At 40.1% G+C, this 20,852-nt stretch overlaps 3 protein-coding genes across 5 annotated transcripts; 2 read left to right on the top strand and 1 right to left on the bottom strand.

Annotated features, from left to right (window-relative positions):
* Positions 1-278: 278 nt before the first annotated feature.
* Positions 279-6,827, top strand: pola2 (polymerase (DNA directed), alpha 2). Of its 3 annotated transcripts, XM_069171475.1 has the most exons (18): positions 279-622; positions 1,172-1,296; positions 1,431-1,519; positions 1,649-1,706; positions 1,926-2,035; positions 2,416-2,615; positions 2,840-2,928; positions 3,319-3,471; positions 3,893-3,955; positions 4,040-4,091; positions 4,325-4,449; positions 4,600-4,638; positions 4,843-4,916; positions 5,497-5,605; positions 5,798-5,904; positions 6,124-6,180; positions 6,280-6,406; positions 6,566-6,827. In XM_069171475.1, the coding sequence occupies exons 1-18, from the start codon at positions 538-540 to the stop codon at positions 6,716-6,718; spliced, it is 1,815 nt and encodes a 604-aa protein (XP_069027576.1). In that variant the 5' UTR covers positions 279-537; the 3' UTR covers positions 6,719-6,827. The 3 variants fall into 3 exon arrangements, with proteins under 3 accessions (XP_069027576.1, XP_069027578.1, XP_069027577.1); XM_069171476.1 differs by lacking the exon at positions 279-622 and having other exon boundaries at positions 1,277-1,296; positions 1,409-1,519; XM_069171477.1 differs by lacking the exons at positions 279-622; positions 1,431-1,519 and having other exon boundaries at positions 1,209-1,296.
* A 724-nt stretch (positions 6,828-7,551) lies between these two features.
* LOC138211603 (high mobility group nucleosome-binding domain-containing protein 5-like) lies at positions 7,552-11,261 on the bottom strand. Its single transcript, XM_069171573.1, has 8 exons — positions 11,115-11,261; positions 10,949-11,032; positions 9,675-10,077; positions 9,404-9,545; positions 8,358-9,221; positions 8,119-8,283; positions 8,003-8,037; positions 7,552-7,893 (listed from the first exon to the last, which is right to left on the bottom strand). Exons 1-8 carry the CDS (start codon positions 11,259-11,261, stop codon positions 7,799-7,801), a joined length of 1,935 nt encoding a protein of 644 aa, XP_069027674.1. The 3' UTR covers positions 7,552-7,798.
* A 1,049-nt stretch (positions 11,262-12,310) lies between these two features.
* Positions 12,311-16,912, top strand: zdhhc24 (zinc finger DHHC-type containing 24). Its single transcript, XM_069171582.1, has 3 exons — positions 12,311-12,944; positions 13,849-14,126; positions 15,109-16,912. Exons 1-3 carry the CDS (start codon positions 12,640-12,642, stop codon positions 15,399-15,401), a joined length of 876 nt encoding a protein of 291 aa, XP_069027683.1. The 5' UTR covers positions 12,311-12,639; the 3' UTR covers positions 15,402-16,912.
* The last annotated feature ends 3,940 nt before the right edge of the window (positions 16,913-20,852 follow it).

The following is a 20,852-nucleotide window of genomic DNA, read 5'->3' as shown; positions in this document are numbered from 1 at the left end:
TTTTTTTTTTAATGTTTATTCTTTATTATGTACCCCTAAATAATAAATGTGGTACAGTGATATAAAAATCTGTTGTACTACAATGTATTCCAGTGTGTATATCCTTATTTAAACATGATATTTATTGGTGTGAAACAAGGCAAACTGGGATAACCAGACTGGTGAAACAAGTATTTCGAAACCTGAAACGTTTCACGGTGACCACTAGGGGGCGATAGAGGCGTTTATTTTTGTGACTACAACTAACTTCCGCTTATAATTGTTTGGGATGTGACGTAACTTCCGGCCGCCAACACCGACAGCACTTTTTTTTCGCGGTAAAATGAAATGGCCATCTGATGTTGGTCAGATTTATTCTGCGTACTTACACCCAGCAGCAAACATTTAGCTAACTGCTGCAGCAATCGCGTTGTTTGAATACTCAGGTCGTCGGTTTTGTTATGAAGCAAAGCTAACGTCAGCCACTGAAGTATCGTCACAGCATCGGACCTCCATCTCCGTACCTGCACATTTTAGTTTACTACACAGCACAAAACAATGGCACTGGTAACCACAGAGGGCCTAAAGACCGAGATGGAAATGTTCGACGTACCCTGCCAGGACGACTCCGTCCTCGACAAGAGTAAGTAGCTAACGAAGCTGAGTTTATCTGCGCTGGAGAGTGCTTCATTTCTCGGACACTTGTGTTTTCCGGGATAGCAGAGAGTACCATTATTTCAAGCAACAAGCAGCCTAAATTGAAGGATGCCTGATAGCAGTGGTGCAGTTTTATAGCCCTTTAGCGTATTTGTTCTTATCTGTTGTCATGAAGTTATTATATTTATATGCGCATGTACATCATTTCCTGTTTTACAACGTCTTAAAATAACATTCAGGGTTTCCTTTGCACTGCGTTTATATCCGAAATATTAAAGTCTGCATGTGTCCCACTTTATATCGCAATATTATTGTGTCTTTCATGAAAACATAAATGTACATCTATGTCTGTAATGATCATATCCCACTGGTTTTATATTTTCTATCTCTTCTCTGCTATGTTTGTTTGATGTCAGCTGTAATCACTCTGATTTTCATTTACAGTATTATTTTTCAGTCATTGCCTCAGTGTATTTGGAGCCAGTTTTTCCTTCTCAGATTTTGCCTGATTTCTTTCATATCTCTTCTGTCTTAGTGGTGGAGCTGTGTATTTGTAACAGGATTCAGGCAGATGAGATGGTGCTGGAGTGGGTGGCCTACAGCTCCACAAAAAATGGACTGGAGCTCACCATGAACACCCTGGAGCAATTTGAACATGAGGTAACAGAAACTACATACTGTTTATATTTTCCAGATTATACACTTTCTTTGTTTCACCAGGATCTCATCAAACAGGACTCCACTTTTTTTCTTTCTTTCTTTTTTTTTACAGTATGTGCCTATTTTCTTGGCAGGTTTTAAACAAGAAAATAAAATCCAGACAAAACTTCAGAAAAGAAGAAACTCATAACAGAACCAGAGACATTCACTCGCTACAAGAGTTGTATCCTTCACAGTAAACTCAAACAAAAACACATCTATGCAGCAAAACCTCTTTCAGGGTGATCTGTTGTTTGTGATTGGTGTCAGTTAATGCTATTGTGCTACAGACCTTGACCAATTTTTTTTCCAGAATAAAAGCTGAGGAAGAGGAGGAAAATCTCTTGGATGTCTACTCTACTCCTGCTAAGGTGAGCTGCCACTTCAGGCTGGACAGACCTGTCTCTCTCACAGTTTAATCTGTGAACTACTTTCTTTTAATCTGCTCTTTTAAGAGATAAAATAAGTTAAGGATGCCTTACAAGTTTCGGAGAGTGAGTCTGAATCTTTGTTTTCTGTGTGTACACATTTTAAAACATCTCACACAATTACTGTACTCTGCTCTGACCATGTTTATTGCGTCTTTAAAGGGCTCTCAGAAACGAGCACTAACCACCCCAGAGCATTCTCAATCAAAGAGGAGTGCAGCTCTGCTGGCCAGCCCAAGCCTGCTGCTGTCTCCGTCCAGCTTCTCTCCCAGGTACTCCACAGCTCACACACACAGTCAGTGAGTTACTGGAAAACAACTTTATCCCTGCAAAGGCGTGGAAAGTGTACCTCCATGTGTTTTAGTTTTCTGTTGTCAGTGAACTACAGCAGCTACTAATTAGTTGTCTTGGTTCTGCTCTTTGTTACGCTGTTGTTGTCGTTTGAATTTTTGCTCTCTGAAATATAAGTAACATATGTTATTTGTAAAGTAACAACAATGCATATTTTACAGAAATTAAAGATACTGTTTAATTCTTGCTGACCGTCTTGTTCAAATTAATTTGACACATACTCTTTTCATGAAACTGCTACTGCTTGTTAAGATCGGTATTTGTAGCACTATGACCCCCTCTCTCCATCTCTCCTTGGAAGTTCAACACCCTCACAGAAGTACAGCCATCGAGGAGCAAAAGGGGAGGTGGTGGTCACATTCGGGGCCGTGCAGGGCACCCGTTGGTTGGGCAGGAAGGATCCAGGCGCAGGCGTCCAACTGGACCTCCTGGAGGGGCCTGAAGACTCCCTGCGATGCAGCTACAAATACATGTTCCAGAGGCTGCGAGATGTTCGAAATGGTATGTAGCTGTGGAGACTTACTGATGGTCATCAGTCCCAGACAGCCTGTCCTACAGCATGAAAGGCATGTTCACCTTTATTTATAGGTCTAAATACATTGAAAGTAATCGAACATTCTGATTGAATAAATGGAGACAGTACGAATGAATCCGTATTTATTCATTAATACTCATTTAGCGTGCCCAGAGTGTGTAGTTCCTATTTTTACATGTCTCTTTCCCAGTGTTGACAGAGAAGATTGAGGAGCTGGAAGAAGGCCTCAGGTCTCACTTCAACATTGAGGAGTTCTCCCCCGTCTCTCTACCTGCTCAGGTACAGAAGTGTTACTGCTGTGGGAAATCTGTAAAATGATATAAGTTTGACCTTGTGATTTTCCAAAGTTTTAGATAAATAGTAGGTGTAGTTATGAAATTAAGCAGCACTTATCTTCTTTTTTTTCTCTCTTCACTAGGAAGCTCATATGTTAAAGCTTTTTTGAGTGACAGTTTTACTGCTTTTAACATGTCAGAACTGGTCAATGCTGAACTTTGAACATTTGATTTAACTGTTGAAAGATTTGAACTTAAATTCAGGCAAATATATGTCTGCGCAGTAAATTCTCCCACGTATTAAATATAAGATGCAAGTAAAATATTCATAAAAAATTTTTTTTATAATTGTATGATTGCTTACTTTGTTGTGTTTACATCTCTCCACCTGCAGGACAGTATAACTGTGCTGGGTCAGGTTTGCTGTGACAGTAATGGCAAACTGAATGCACAGTCGGTTCTGTTGGAGGCCGGACCAGAACAAGGTGGTCAGCAGGTACCCGTTGACCTGTCAGAGATCGAAGAGTATTCCCTCTTTCCCGGTCAGGTGAGCTGAATGAAATGTCTTGTTTTGACATGTTAAGATACAAATGGGTCTTTTCTGAAAGTCTTTTTAACTGTAATGATAAATATGTTCATGAGCACACACAAAATGGTGGTTTCTCCTTTACCTGTGCGCTAAGGTTAGTGTGCAGCAGGTTATACAGCCACCTAGAGAAACAGAGCATGCCAAGGACGTGGACTTGAGACTGACGCAGCGTCTGACCGAGAACTCTGACAAACCCTACAGAAGAATAAACTAGTGTCTGCCTGCAGTGAAGAAAAAACTTTTAGCAGCAGACACATTGCGCCCAATGGGCGAAATGCTTCTGCTTCTTATTTACTTGTTCAAATTTTTTGCAACTCTATCCAAATAAGCTTCATGTTATAAAACATTTATCTTGGAGAGCTCCTTTTCTTCTTTTCAGGTGGTAGTGATGGAGGGGATGAACGCCACTGGGAGAAAACTGGTGGCTTCTAAAGTCTATGAGGTCGGCTACAAGTTGCTTTACAATCAGGAGGTTCAGAGTATCTCACTGTTTGTGTATCTTCTGTTAATGGTCTTGTCTTTTTAGGGAGTTCCTCTTCCTTTCTACACTTCTAATGTAAAAATGGAGACGGATGAAGGTGAGGAGCACTGCTGGCTTATACTGTATTATACAGGAATCATGTATCCTGTTCCTGACTTGTTTTATTTTGGCATGAAACTGTGCTCACAACATTATTCATGATTTAAATGAACATAAACATGCATAAATCTTCCAACTACAAAGGGTATTCATTTCTATGCGTCCTTATTGTGTTTTGGGCAGCTTATATATATTTTTTTCTCATCACTGCACCCTATTCATCTAATTCAGTTGCAGAGCCATTGAATGTACTGGTGGCCTGTGGACCGTACACTCCCTCTGACAGCCTGACCTTTGACCCCCTGCTGGACCTCATCAATGTCATCATCAGGGATCGTCCTGATGTCTGTCTGCTGGTACAGTTGCTCTTGTTGCTCATCATAGTTTGCTTCAACATATACTATCCACTGTAAGGTCAGAAAAGCTTCTGAATACCCTTCATCATTGGTTTAAAGGCACACAATCCTCATAGACCTCTGTTATCTGTGTGTTTCTCTCTTCTCCAGCTGGGCCCGTTTGTGGATTCCAAACATGAACAAATTGAGGTAGGTATGACGTGGACATGTTTTTTTTGTTGTTGTTGTTTTTTATCCCAGAATATACCCTCTTGTCCTGGATGTAATGTTTTGCATAAAACTATCTCATTTCAACCTCCACATCCAAAGTCAACATGTTCCCAGATCTTCACATAACGCTGTTTGATCGTGAATATGTCTGATCTTCTCTATCTCCACCCGTTTCTCAAACAGAAAGCCCAGGTGACCGAGACGTTTGAGGCCATTTTCTTAAGATGTATTGAAAGCATTGTGGATGGCACCAAAAGGTATGTCTCAGCTTCCCAAAGGGATCATTATGCTCCATCCACAATGCTCATCCATACAAAACTCCCTCTGCCGCCACTTTTGTGATGGTGGATTGGTGATCCGTGTCTGACCACCTTTCCAAAACTGACAGTTAGGGCTGCATGATTGATCATATAAAAATGTGACCTTGAGTCATAATTTCTCCATGAAAACAATTCTGCCACATTTTCAATATGGACCGTATGGGTTGTATCAAAACAAATGGTCCTACGTTCTCCCTCAATAAGCGATGATGAGGTGTTACACCAGGTGATGCAGAGTAGCAGAAACCATCAGTAAGTAGACAAACCAGTGAGAGAGCGTGCCAGACTCAAGCAAAGAGACAACGGACAGAAAAATACATAAATAATCGATTAGTTCTACGTAATTATCAAATCGTTTTTTTTCTCTTGAAGTGCCAATCCCTAAAGAGAGTAATCCAACCCTAACAGTTCCACTATTGAGACTTCGGAGAACAGCATTTTCCTCACGGTACCTTGTAATCTGCCCAAATCAGAAACCTTTCCACCATAACGAAGCTTCGTGTTTTCTTGTATCCAGCGTTGGCTGTCGCCTGGTGTTCGTGCCCTCCCAGAGAGACATCCAACATAATTTCATCTACCCGCAGCCTCCCTTCACCCTACCAAACCTCAGCAAGGACCAGGCCCAGGTCAGAAACACAGATGCCTGACTGTAGGATTATATGTGTAAAGTCAATAAACGGCTTATGTTTGTCGCTTGCTGTTGTGTCACAAGTCTGACTGAAGTTTTAGCTGTTATCAACAAGATCCCAGCTGAGGCACTACAACTTTTGTCTTTGTTATTACATTCAAACAATATAATCAGTCTTCTCACTGTACAGCGTGTCACCCTGGTCCCTGACCCCTGCACCCTGCTGATTGAGGGCGTGACCTTTGGCCTGACATCCACTGACATACTTTTCCACATGAGTGCAGAGGTGATCAGCTGGTGAGGACGACTGTGTTTTTAATGGGAATGTTTGTTTTTTATTCATTTACCTTTATGCAGCAGGACAAAATCATCAAATGAATCATTGAGAACCAAATTATTGAACCATCTACATATTTAGTTTGACATGAACAAACACAGTATTGCATGTCACTGATTTATGTATTTCAATGAATGCCATCAGAGTACAGCGTTGAATGAGAATGTGTTGTGTTGCAGTGGCACCGGATCGGACAGATTTTCACGCATACTGAAGCACATGCTGACCCAGAGGAGGTAGACGTCCTAAAAGACTTCAGCACTCCTTTTTTTTTCTTTTTTTGTCTTAAGCTTGCACAGAATTCATGAAGCGTATGCGTCTGTTTGCACTTCCAGTTACTACCCACTGTACCCACCTGTGGAGGAGGTCAACATGGATCATGAAAAGTTCCAGAGTTTCGGCCAGATGCCGCTCACCCCAGACGTTCTTATCATTCCCTCGGAGCTGCGCTACTTTGTAAAGGTACAGAGCTCCTGTCTGTGCTGATTTCATGTACCCAGACACGTTTTGCATTTGTCTACAAATTAGGATGAAAAGTTCTGCTGAATTGGAAACACTTATTTTCTTTATTTGACTAACCACATTTTTCTGTCTTTTTAAATTCGTCTCCACCGTCCTCAGGATGTGGTCGGCTGTGTGTGTGTCAATCCTGGACGGCTGACCAAAGGTCAGGTGGGTGGGACGTACGGCAGGCTGCTCATTCATTGCAGCACTACATCAGAGGACGGGAAGAGAGTGAGCCCCTGTTTGGCTGCTCAGGTGGTGAAAATCTAACCATTAAAGACTTTAAACTCTCATTGTCACCAGAAATTTGCTGATTTAACCAGGAGCCGTTTTCTCTGAACACTGTGCTCTCCAAACATGATGACGTAACCCCCCCCCCCCCCCCCCCCCCCCCAAAAAAAAAAAAAAATTCTACACTTTGGTTTATTTTTTATATTGCAGACATGTTGAAATGTGTACTGTGCTCTGGCGTCACAGCTGGTGAAATATCAAGTCACTCGGATACAGCCAGAATAATGTCTGTTCAATAAATTATTGTCACCCTTTGTACAGTTTTTGTACTTCTCTTACTTCTACTGGAGTTATTGTTGTGCTGTGGTTTGAGTTTCAATCAAAAGGTTTAAATGTTTCTTTTCTCCTCTTTTGCTCTGTTCAACAGTAAATCAGCTGTTTCCTTACTTCTTACTGGAGCAAAAAGACACCTGATGAAAAAACCTGTTTCTATTGTAGTTCAAACTGTAAACTCCAAAAATATAATACTTTAGTGTGTGTAATGCAGTCTAACGTAGTGGAGTCATTCCAGTTCTGATATTTTTCGATTTTTGGATGGAGATGATTGGAGCCCGACTGAGACTGGATTTTTGTGGTGACTGATATTAGGAAGTAAAATCATCACTATATAGATATAGCGACTTGAGATGTTGTTATCAAACACTTGTGATAAAGATATGTAATGGAGGCAGGATATCTCCCAGTTAAAAGATAAACTTTATTGTCCAAAAAGCCATCAAACAGTAAACTTCACTGGAAATGTAACAATCACCAATAACTAGAAAGCTAAAAATATCAAGTAAAAACAATTCTAAGTTACAGCAGGCATCTTTTTCTACATTGTTCTCTCAAAATAAGTTTTCATATCAGTCAACACAAATGCCTACATATTTGAGATAAGCCAAAATAAGCACCCAACCAATGAATCCGCCGGGCTTTAGAAATTGGATAAATGCCAGAAAACTAAACAACCAATAATTGTTCATATTTAATACAAATATTTTGCTCCGACATAAAACTGATTTCAAGTTGAACGAGGTAGTTTTTGTCCTTCAATCTTGGGTTTAGGCAGCAACACATTTAGTCATAAAAGTGATCAAACTCATCAGATTCACCTGGTTGATCTGTGTTCGATCTGTCCTGTTCCGCCTGAAAGATCTCCACATTGTCACAAACTGCTGAAGAAGAAATTGAACATGAATCAGAATCAACATCTACAAGGACCTACAACATATTCTCTATGTCCACGTTGTCTTGGGATTGTAATGACTGATGATACGTTACCTTTGGGCTTCTCCTCAATTTTCAGGTCGTTTTCTCTAAAGAATATGTAACAACAAAAATGAGAATGAAATTTCATGAAGTCGTTTATGTCATTGGAAAAGAAAAATTGAACTTACTCTCTCTGCTTTGTTTGTTCTTGAGGTGCGAGGAGACTTTCAATATCTTCATCACTGTTTTCATTTGAGTTGTCATTAGAGGATCCTGCTTCACTCTGCTCCTCGTCTTCATCACCCTCATTATCCTCAGCTGCCTCCTCAGGAATTATCTGCATCTGTTTAGGTCTAAAAACAGGATTGCACATAATTCAGGAGGCGTCATTTGTGAGGAAGATTATTTGATTACTTCATCATTTTACCTCTTTTCTTGTGGTGAGATGATGCTGTCGTCTGAATCTCTGTCTTCTGGTTCTGCTTCATCACCCCTGTCCTCTTCTTCCTCCTCGCTCTCCCCATCCTCTTCATTTGACCCCTCCCCCTCTTCTTTTTTGTCCTCAATGCCTTCACTTCCATCCTCACCCACCTCTTCATCCTGAGAGGAGGCAGAATCCTGTTTTCTGTTTTCAGTGTCTTCATTCTTCGACCTGTTTGATTGTTCTTCATCGTCTCCCTGATCCTCCAGCTCATCCTCTGCTGCTAACTCCACTTCTTCCTCCGAAACCTCATCCTCATGGTCGTCATCTTTCTCCACATCTTTGTGTTCTTCCTCTTCATCTTCCTGGCTGTTATCTTCTTCTTCATCTTCTTCTCCAGCTCCCAGATTTTTCTTTCTTTCTCCTTCATCTTTTTCGTCTGTGCTGCTTTGCGCCGAGCTGCTACTCTCTTGCTTTTCTTTTTCACCTGTGACTCCATTTTCAATCTGTATACTATCACTTCCTGACTCCTCCGTCCTCTGGGATCCCGACTCCTCTCTACAGCTCTCTGATTTGTTGTCATGACTTTGATTCCCCACTTTTGAACTTGTGCATTCCTCACTTGAAGTTCTCAGCTCCTCACCAGTATTATGACTCTCCTCATTGTGACTCTCTGAGCTATGTTCATCACTCCTGGTCTTCTCCTTTGCCATCTTCTCAGATCTTGGTGATACAGCAGCAAGCCCCCCACTTCTCCTCATCCTCCTTGTACTACTGCTGCTGTGGCCTTTCTCTGATGAGGCATCGCTTTCTGAGTTTTGGGCCACTGCAACAGAGGCAAGGACAATCGTACTGGAAGCCCTGGATGACCTGAGAGAAGAATGAATCAAAACAATAGATAGACAAGTGAAGTAGATGGTTTTGTTTCTTCAGGCCTTAGTTTCTTCTTCCTTGTGTGTATTACAATAAAAGAGGCTGATGCTGTTTGAAGAGAAGAAAATATGCAAATACCAAGTCAACTACATGATAAATCTGTCAAAAATATGACTTACTCCTGAGAGCTGCCTCTTTCCCTGTCCGAGGAGGTACGCTGTGTTCTTCCTCTCTTCTCCCTCTTCTTCCTCTTTTCTCTGCTCGCCAGACTGGAATCTCTGCTTCTCTCAGTACTCTCTGCGAGACTGCTGGACAGACGGACTGGATACAAAATGTGCATAAACAAACAAGTTACACATAAATGCACAAGAAAGGCAAGTGTAAACAAAGCCTGTTGTCTACAAACACACATCAATATGTGATATAAATGCTCGTTTTTTTTCTTCCCACCTGGTTTAACATCCAGCTCCTGGGACACATGACTGCTCCTGCTTCCTCTGCCTCTCTCTCTCTTTGAGCTCGGTGCGCTGCTTTTCTCATCCTCCTCCCTCTCAGTCTGTGAAACCCTCGCCTCAGACAGAGGCTCCTCCACTGAGAGCTGGCCCCACAGGGCCTCAAAGCCTGAGAGGATCGCCGCTGCACCAGCAGCCCAGGACCAGGGGTTGTCGTAGTGTGGGGAAGCCGAGTCTGGTGGGTCCTGCCTGGGCCCGTGATGTGGATAACCGGTTGTGGAGGCGAAGTGGTGGAGCGGATATGGGTGAGGATGTTGGAAGGTGGGTGTTGGGAAGAAAGATGGAGGGACTTGAGAAGAGGTGGGGGGTTGATAGGGCACTCTGATAGGAAACCTACCTGTCTGGGATTGGGTGTGGGTCAACCAGCAGGAATGTGGGAAGGGAAGATGAGAAGAGCTGTCTTGTTTATAGTTAGATGCCTCGTGGCTAGAGTACATTTCAGATGCAGCAGGTTTTTTTGGTCTCGTGGCAGGACCTGCAAACAAGGATACTTTCTTACATTGGAGTTTGCATGTGTACAGCAAAAAAAAAAAGGACTTAGAAATATCAAAAACCCCAAAAAAGTTTTAATTTCAACTGTGATGTGAAAAACAGCTTGTGGAGCATTCTTGTAAAGTACATTTGCTAAAGGCTCCAGTGTTCCCTGTCCTCTATTAAAATTGAATTTGTTCAGTCTGGGACACACCATTAACGCTCGAGAATAAATGTGACTACATCATTTCTTAAAAGTGAGTTGGGAAGAGAACAAACCTTGTGAAAGTAAAGGTTGATCTACAGAGGACTTTTTCACTCTTTGTTCTTCTGTATCATTTACGCATGTCCTCAGACAATCCTCCGTTCTCTGTTGAAGAAACAGCCTTTTTTCACACTGACAACGTAGCATGGCATGTAGTAAACATTTTAGAGAGATATCTTTTACATGGATAATAAGTGCCTTTATGCTAGATAAAGAATAGATAAAGAATTTAGGTGCAAATGGAGACAAAAATTATCTTCAACAAGCAGAAAAGAAAAAGCTGTTGTATTGTAAATCCTATATTTATTTATTTTTAACTTTTTTTCCTTAAGTATAAGAAAAGATCCTGGAGAAATTTTAAGGGCGTGATTTTACACATTACATTTTTTGTATCTCAAACTTGATTTTGATTGCTCAGTTAAATAAATAATGATAATAAATTGCCATTGCCATTGCATACTGTGCTTTGATTGTACCTTCTTTTGAGCAGTCTGTGTCTTCTCCATGAACTGCTGCTGCCAGCGGGGGTAGCTCTCCTCCAGGTACCTCTCATACTCCATCTGCAGGGCTCAAAAAGGTAGGTTCAGCACAAAAGTAAAAAGTAAGGTATTTAGGAGAACTATGTATCGTTGATCTGTGCACCCGAATAGTTTTCATGGCTGCATTGCGGGCCAACATGTCCTTCAGTGTCTCCTGGGCTTTTTCAAACTGCTGCAGCAGCTGCCTGTTGTGTTGTTGGGCCATGCGCTCTCTCTCCTCAAGCTCCTGCCAGCGCTGCTGCAGGTGCATCACTCTGCTACAGGAAACACACACAAAGTTATAAATGGAAAAAAACAACAACCTCTAAACAAAACTAACACAATGAGTCACCAAGCGAGCATCTTTTTGCCTTTTGACTTACAGATGCTTCTGACTCTGAATAGTCGAAAAGTCTTGCAACAGCGCAGGACTATTGATTCTGTGAATGACAGATTGCATAACACAACATTAAGATTACCCAGGCTAAACACAACATTTCCATCATCTCCCTCACACACAGCTCAAAGATGATAGTATCAAACTTTTCAGTTTACATTACAGCGTTTTATTCTTAGATTCTCCTATAAAAGTAGCCTTCACTCTAAGTATAACTTCTTATTCTCATATAAAATGGCATACAATCGTGAAATACTGCTTGTAGAACCACACAAACCTTCGTGTATTAAAGTGAATAATAGTAGGCTGTGATTAGTAAATGTTTGCTATTTTAAATACCACAAAAGTACAAATTCCACATGTCACTCCCTGTCTCCACTGCAGCAATCAAGGGTCTCACCTCTTTTTTATTCCGTAACCTCTTTGTTGTGTGAAAGTGTTTTTTTCTGTGCCGGTCAGATGTCCAAGAGACAGCAAATTCTCTTTCGGTGCAGCCATGACTGCAGGCTTTCATTAGATGCAGAGATTACCAGGGATTAAGGGCTGCGTTTTGAGTGGGAGGGACCAGACATGCTGCTAGTCCATTTTGAAGCATAGTAATGGGGTTAAACAGGGGCTCCTCAGTAGGCTACCACAAATGGGGACCTCTGGTTTATAGAAAATGACAAGGAATGGAATTGTACAGTGGTCAGGAACACAGCAGAGATATGATATTACAAGGCTCACATTAGATGAGCAAAGTGTTATCCAGGCAGTTGCCTCTTAATATAACGAGGGGATTTTTGGGTAGGTTGAGTCAGCAGACAAAATATAATGAATTTTGTTTAAAAAAAAAAAAAAAATTAAAAACAAAAAAACAAAACGCTGAATACAACTAAACAATCGCTCATGGGATGTTAAAGGCGGAACCATTGTGTGTCGTTCCGGTGCGGATCTATTTTCGTGTAACACATGTTAGCAGACGTAATTCCGTCCAGTAAGGCAGCTCGTGTTAGAGATAGGTGTTCACAGAGACTGTTGACGTTACATTTAATCTCTTACACAACAGTAATTTGTCCCGAAGACAGATCAGGTATTATTGGTTTTATATGGCTGATTAATACCGCGCGCACAGACCCAATTGGTGGTTATTTGGCTGACTAAGCCAACCAACAGGCACTGCTGTGCGTCTATCAAATCGTTCCTTCCACCGTCCAACATCGATGTTTCAGCTGTGATTCAAACGGCACGAGGAGGCGGACGGGCACCAAACATGACGAGTTTTGCCAGTAAAGTGTTTTGCGGGGCCGAGAGGCTGTGTCACCACCTCCCCGTAGCCCTCAACACGTTCCTGGTTTTCTCCATCACCGGGGAGGTGAGCTACCTGGTGATGGTCGAGGCTCCCCTGGAGGCGGACCAGAAGAAGACGCAGTGGTCCGTCTGGTGGAAGGTGGTCCACCTGCTGGCCCAGTACTTCATGCTGGGCAACATCTGCTGGAACGCCACGCTCTTCGTGAAAACTAGTCCGAGCATCAGGGGGGTGTTCCTGGGGGGAGAAGGCATGGGCCAGGGGTGGAGGTAAGGAAGAGGCAGCTGTGGGGCGTTGTCTCTAAAATGGATCATTATGACCCACCTTGATGAGTGAATATACAGTACAGCAGTATGTGGACGCAACTATCGACGTGTCTTGAGGCTGTGATTCGTTGCCTGCACAAGCCTCTCTTGTTGTATATCCACACAAAATTCTATAAAGTAAAGCAACTTTTAATAATGCTATCACCCTGTCACTTTGCAGTCTCATCAGTGAAGGGAAATCTTCCAGCATCCAATATATTTTAAGACAATAGTGTTCTTTGAATTTGGTGACGTGTTTGGGAAGGGCCATTTTCCTGTTTAAACATGGTAGTTTTCCTGTGCATGAAGTGACACCCATAAAGAAATGGTTTTCTGAGTTTGGTGTGTGGAGAACTTCTATTTTTTGATTTTAATTAAATTCAACACTGGGATTAACTGGAACACTAACCACAGACTAGATATCGCTGAACAACCTCACTCATTGTATTTGTGGCTGAAAGAACGCAAATATCAGCAGCCAGGTTCCATATTATTGAGGAAAGCCCTCAAAGTCTGTATATTTTTTTGCTTTCTGTCATAGTTGTACGTTTCACCATTTTCTTTTAGGTGTTAGGGGAAACAAAATAGTTAAAAAGGAGAACCCCAACTGTCAGACACCGATCAGTTTCAATGAAAAATCATGTGGCTGAAATGAGATGGAGAAGGAAACGTAACTTTGCTTGACAACTGAACCTGCTAATAGTTTTTCTAGTATGTGTAAAGTGTGACTTGAAGAGCCTGTAACTACAGCAAAGAAACTCCAATCACTGTCCTTTTAATAACCTTTTAATAACCAGTGTCACATGGAGAATACCTTTAACATGCATATATATATAAAAGAATGTTTTCTCTATTTATTTTCACACAGGTACTGTTATTCATGCGAGACACACACTCCTCCGCGCTGCTCCCACTGCCACGACTGCAAGGTGTGTGTGCTGCGCCGGGACCACCACTGTGTGTTTTTCGGCCAGTGCGTGGGCTTCCGTAACTACCGCTTCTTTCTGAGCTGCTTGTTATTCATGTGGTCGGGGCTCCTGTATGCCACGCTGATGAATGCAGAGGTCTTCATCGTCATCTTGAAGGAGGGGGTGACGGTGCACAGCGTCCTGCTTCTGCTTATACCCTGGATCATGCTTGTCTCAGGTACCGTCTGCCTGATCAATTCTCGGTTGTCCTGTTTTGCCGGTTGTCCGTTCCTTGTATTGGTGTTGCTGTGGTACTTATTTTCAGCTAGAGTTACTCGTATGGTTCGCAATGATGTATAATATCTAAGCAGCTTTTTTTGGGGTTACCATTATTATTCTAAACCCACGTGGTGCGTTTGAAATTGGGCTGCAACTAATGGCTTTTTTTTTCCCTTTCTTTTTTTTTTTATTCCAAAACCATTAAATATTCTATAGAAAGTGAAAGAAAACTGAGGAATCAAATCTTTGGCCTTTTGGCTTGAAAAATAACTTGTTTCTGATCCAGTTTGATATTACTCTTGTCAAAAATCAGACTTCCAGTATAGACGTGTGTGCTCTCCATCCTACGACACAGTGTATGAGGGACAAACTATTTCTGAGTGATGTACAACTGTTTTTTCAAGATGTTGACAGTCTGCAGTTTGAACCGTGACATGTTTAACCCTCTTGTTGTCCTCGGGTCAAAATGACCCGCAGCTGTGTTCAACCAAGTTCTATTTTATTTCTATATTTTTATATTTTTTTGGGATCATTGGTCATCATTCTTTAAAGGAACCCTCACAGCCTCCTTGTCACGAATGATCCCAAAAAATATGAAAAATAAAATAGAACTTGGTTGAACACAGCTGCGGGTCATTTTGACCCAAGGACAACACGAGGGTTAATTATGATTACTTCCACAGAAGGATGTAACATAATCATTCCTGCAGTCAGTCTTAGTTTAACTTCTCCATCAAATTATATTTATATACTTTTTTTTTGTTGTCATTTTTGCCCCTATAAGATTTTTTGATTTGAAATAATTTCAATAATTCAGAAACTCTGTATTTGAAACATGCCACCACATAAAAAATATATACTGTACTATACTATACTTGGCTTTACATCCTCTGTACTGCTGTTCCTCCTCTCTCTCTCTCTCTCTCTCTCTCTCTCCTCAGGCCAGGTCTCAGCACGTGCCTTCGCCTTCGCCTTCATCGCTGACACTTGCGTGGTGGGTTTCCTGCTGGTGTCTGCCTTCTTCTTCTTCCATCTGTTCCTGATGTTTCGGGGTCAGACCACCAGGGAGTGGTACTCATCCCGCAGACCGTACAGCCTGGGGCTCCTGGGCAACCTGCGTTACACGCTGGGCCTTCGCTGGTATCTCTGCTGGCTCTGCCCACTCATCTCATCACCGATGCCCGGAGATGGGATGAACTTTGAGGTCACGGGATCGCTGGAACCTACCCGGTAACAGCTGGAAGTCTGAACATGTCGTGTGTGGTTACTTTAATTGTGGTGGTAGACATCATCGGGAGCGGCAGTCAGTTGAAGAGGAGTTAGCTTGGGATGGGAAGAAGCTTAAATGGTGTGTGTTGCTGGTTATAACTCTTAGCCGGTATCCTCTCTGTAGCCTTGTGCTGTGCTGAGACAAAGAAATTAGGTCTCTGATTAAAAGGGTCGATTCACCTTGGTCATGGTACAATAATTGATTATGGTCTCAGGATAGTAACACAGAAATGAACAGTGTTCCTTCAGAATACTGATCACTGAAAATATATATGTTTAAAAACAACACTGAAATATGAATGTATTTTATTGATCGTAAAAAATGTCAAGTTTTAAATCCTCGTAAACAAGCACTCACAATCTCAGTCAATAACTCCAATAGCAGTGGGACTCTCGGGAGTGGCGATAATTACTTTTTATCATTTGGGTTCCTCCCATACACTTAAGCTGCCTGAATCCGAAGGCCATACAAAAGTGGCTTGCACTGTTCCTGATTAGACCACAGCATTATAGAGTACACAATCATCAGCTTCCTGTTTTGCTGTTGTACGGGAGCTGCTGGGCTCAGCTCATGCTTTCCACTTCTCTGCAACCTCTCCTGAGCTCCTGTCGAGTTTATTACACTGACCTTTTCACTGGGAATTGATGCACCAGGTGGAACAAAGAGAGCACCGAGAAGAGGTTCATATGTCATATGTGTCAGTGCTAAAGGAAGCAATCAGCAGAAATAGCACATGGTGTGAAATCTGGTGCTGCTGTTTATAGACCAGTGTGGAAAGTCATATGGTAAATACAGTATTCAAATCTACCTTTGTGGACTTGATATGTGAGCAGTCTTTCTCCGTGTTTTATATGTTTCAGTCAGTATGGGAGTCAACCAACATCTGTGTCCCGAGTCCTCACCACATATTGATTTTACACACTATATATACTGTTTTTGCAGCTAACAAACATACTCAAACATTTTATACAATGCATTTAATACCGTAATAACACTGTCAAACTGTGACTGTAGACTTTCACTCAAAGTTAAAAACAAAAAACAAGAAAAGCAAAATGTTTCTCAAGAGATTTTATAGGTTTTTTTTGGACCGGTTCCTGAAGCCGTCTTCGTTCAGTAAGTCATATGGTTATGAGACGTTGCCAACACGTTTTGTAGCACAATGTTTTTTGTTTCTCTTTTTCTTTTTCTTTTTTGCACCTTTTGTCATTTGAATTCTCCTTGACCTTAAAGTTAACTGACAAAGTACAAGCCTTAGTTTTGACAGGTTATTACTTGTCACTAAATTGCCATTATAACCAAAATATAGTTTCTAAGTATTGGTTATTGTATGTCTGCTAACTTTCGTTTTTTCATTTCATGTTTGGTTTTACAGAAATTGAGTTAAGAAAAATGTTCCGTTAGATTATTTTGTATTTGGTTCCCTTTTAAAATGTCCGTGTAAACTGTGTTATGATAATTAAACTTGGGTTTGAAAAGCATTTTTCATTATTTATATAATTCTATCACATTAAATCCTATTGACATCCCTTCTGAATGCACATTTATAATAACTACGCACCGAAAGACGACATGTTCTTAGAGTTTGGTAAAAAAAAAAAGTCTTTTGATTAATGTAATTATTACAATAATAATTTTTTTCACATTTATTCTTACATTTTTATTGGAGAAAATTGGAGGAAAATAGTAAAAAAAAAAAAAAGGAGGAACTCCATATCTTCACCTAAAAAAATACAATAAACACTCAGCACACGAGAACATTTACAATAATCAAGCATGTAAATATAAATATATTTTTAACTAACTGTTAAAAAAAAGTCTTTTGATTAATGTAATTATTACAATAATAATTTTTTTCACATTTATTCTTACATTTTTATTAAAGAAAATTGGAGGAAAATAGTAGAAAAAAAGAAAAAAAAGGAGTAACGACATCACCTAAAAAAATACAATAAACACTCAGCACACGAGAACATTTACAATAATCAAGCATGCAAATATATTTTTAACTAACTGTTAAAAAAAAGTCTTGATTAATGTAATTATTACAATAATAATTTTTTCACATTTATTCTTACATTTTTATTGAAGAAAATTGGAGGAAAATAGTAAAAAAAAAAAAGGAGGAACTCCATATCATCACCGAAAAAAATACAATAAACACTCAGCACACGAGAACATTTACAATAATCAAGCATGTAAATATAAATATATTTTTAACTGTTAAAAAAAGTCTTTTGATTAATGTAATTATTACAATAATAATTTTTTTCACATTTATTCTTGCATTTTTATTGAAGAAAATTGGAGGAAAATAGTAAAAAAAAAAATAGTAAAAAAAAAGGAGCAACTCTATCATCACCTAAAAAAAATACAATAAACACTCAGCACACGAGAACATTTACAATAATCAAGCATGCAAATATATTTTTAACTAACTGTTAAAAAAAAGTCTTGATTAATGTAATTATTACAATAATAATTTTTTCACATTTATTCTTACATTTTTATTGAAGAAAATTGGAGGAAAATAGTAAAAAAAAATAAAAAAAAAATGGAGGAACTCTATCATCACCTAAAAAAAAATACTATAAACACTCAGCACACGAGAACATTTACAATAATCAAGCATGTAAATATAAATATATTTTTAACTGTTAAAAAAAAGTCTTTTGATTAATGTAATTATTACAATAATAATTTTTTTCACATTTATTCTTGCATTTTTATTGAAGAAAATTGGAGGAAAATAGTAAAAAAAAAAATATTAAAAAAAAGGAGCAACTCTATCATCACCTAAAAAAAATACAATAAACACTCAGCACACGAGAACATTTACAATAATCAAGCATGTAAATATAAATATATATTTTTTTAAAGTATATTGTAATAATACAGGACGCTACAGAGACTCCTTGTGACATTTACTACGTCTATCCGCTTTGGACGCTTCAAACCAGCAACGACTGTCAATTTGAAAACGCTGACGTGTGTCTGTGATTATTGCGCAACATGGGTCCAATCAAACTGGGGCTCGCGGGCTCGTCTCGGAGCCGTTGGTCGCACGCGCGGCAACCTGCTTGGTGGCGGTAGATGTAGACCAACATCTAACTGCTGTAACGCCACCAGCCATCTCATATTTATCGTCGTTTGCCGGTGAGGTTTTTATATATGTATTGTTTTTTTTTCTCACAGTTGTTGTCAGGAAGCGTTTTTTGTAACGTTTGTTGTCAAACTTTGATGTTCGGCTTGCGTCGCGTAACTTAGCTACCATTAGTTAGCCTGCTTAGCTTGTTAGCTGAAAAAAAGTGTCAGCTGGTATTTGTTTCATCTAATTTGTTTCAGATAACGTGTCCACGCGTTTATTTCAAACTATATATTGATTAAAGTGTATATATTTGTATGTTAAACATTATCTTTCAGTTTAACCTTGACATGCGTCAGCTCGCGTAAATACAGTTACGTTAACATCAAGTAGTTAATTGAGAAAGATATGAAAGTTGACGTTTCTCATTTTTGATAAAGCCCTTTTGACTTTTTTTCTTATTCATTTTTATGCTTCATTTGTTGACTTTCAAAGATCTAGCTACGTGTTTGCCATAAAGGGATATTAACATGCACTTTTACAGGCTCTGTCCTTTTGGGTTATTTCTAAGGATAAACTTAAAAACAGTCACGGCGGCCCCTCAGGCTCAATCATTTTAAATGTCAGATCTTGGCGCGATGAAAATGGTTAAAATATTTGTCCACGTTTCCGTGCTGGCATTTCTGCTTCTGGCAAAGTGTACCTGCTGCTACTGTGAATAGGTTTACCACATCTCTTGTGTCCAGTCGAAACTTATTGGGAGATTTGCACTCTTAACACTTTTCAAAGTACCGCATGTCATACTGTGACATTTTTAGAAAGACATTAAGGTTAGATTAAATGTTAAAAGCTGAATGTCACTCCTTCATATGAACTCTTGTTGGACTGTGCTTTGATCACAAGCAGGAGGCGGGAGGAAGTCAGAGATGGACTCCATTCGTGATTTTCCAGGCGAAAATATGTGAGTGATGCTGATTGAAGAATCGTACACACACAAAAATGTCGGGGTGGTGTTACATAGCAGTGTAAGACATAGTTTATGTTGTGTGTGTGTGTGTGTGTGTGTGTGCGCGCGCTCAGGTCTTCAAAGGACTTGCTGGAAATAGTAGCTGAGCTGGATTATAGTCAGAGCCAACAGAAGAAACTGAACACTGAGTTGAGGCGCTGTCTCGATGCTGCAGACGAAGACATGGCGGTGTTGTGCTTAGAGAACGCCAACCTCAAAAAACAAGTGAAAGTGTAGGTCTTTGCGTTTTAATGTTGCTCCTTAAGAAGTAATAAGGACCCCTTTATTGCTTATCAAACTTGTGATTCTGTCGGATTTCCCTACTGTTGTTGGTATTTAGTGGTATGTGAAGTGATAGAGTACCGCTTGTTATGTATGATCCATCAGGGCACTGTTTTTATATAAATAACTGAAGATTACCTTCCAGTAAAACCTCGTGATCTATGCTGCTGTTGAATTGCTGCAGAAAAGCTAAATGCGATCCACAGCAAACACCAGAAGTGCTTCTGATTCTTTCTCAATTTTTTTTATAAACACGTTTGTCACTTTAGAAGTTTTGCCCTTTAAGTATTAGAAATGACTTTTGCTTCCATTGCTGTGCGTGGACTTTGCCCCTCACTGTTACATTTTTCCAACTATGTTCTTTGAACTTGTCCAAGCCTCCATTATTTGTATTTTCCTCTTTGAACATGATTGTATCTACATCCTTTTCTCTTTCTATCTACTTCCCCTTAACATTGTGGTGGAAAAACTGTCAGAAGCTTGTAGCTGTGTTTGTGTGTCTGCAGCCAGCAGATGATCGCCAGTCGAGCCCAGCAGGTTGAAGAAGAGCCCTGCAGTTCCCTCCTGGCTGATGACCATGGTCTTGATAGATGCAATGTAAAAAAAACAAATATTGATAGATATGGGCGTGTGTCGAGAAGTACTGCTCCAATACGATTGCAAGATATTTAAACTTTACAAAGTGTTGACTATGTAGAAATGCTGTGAAATTCATTGTTGGTTTCAGTCAGCTACATCAGTGAGTGAACAACAGATGTCCTGGCAGGAGAATGAATCCACAACGCTCGGGGAACTAACTGCAGAGGTACATATGTGTTACTTTTTACAGAACGACTATAATAAGTAACCGTACGTTACGGCACTGGTTGGCCTGTTTTGTGATTCGTACTATGTAGTGAAAACAGGGCAAAGTGGCCCGTGTTCACGTTCAGTCGCAGCTTACCTTTGATTGTGCTTGTGGGTTTGGATTTTGTTTACCAGTTGCGTTGCAACTAATTCTGAAATGGTGCAGAAATTTTAAAACATTTTTCGAAATATAAAT

The sequence above is a fragment of the Embiotoca jacksoni genome, unplaced genomic scaffold (genome assembly GCF_022577435.1).
Source record: "Embiotoca jacksoni isolate LCO1_2020_lvr unplaced genomic scaffold, fEmbJac1.0.p SCAF_5, whole genome shotgun sequence".
Classification (NCBI taxonomy): domain Eukaryota; kingdom Metazoa; phylum Chordata; class Actinopteri; family Embiotocidae; genus Embiotoca; species Embiotoca jacksoni.
The sequence above is the reverse complement of the archived record's forward strand: the minus strand, read 5'-3'. Positions and strand labels throughout refer to the sequence as shown.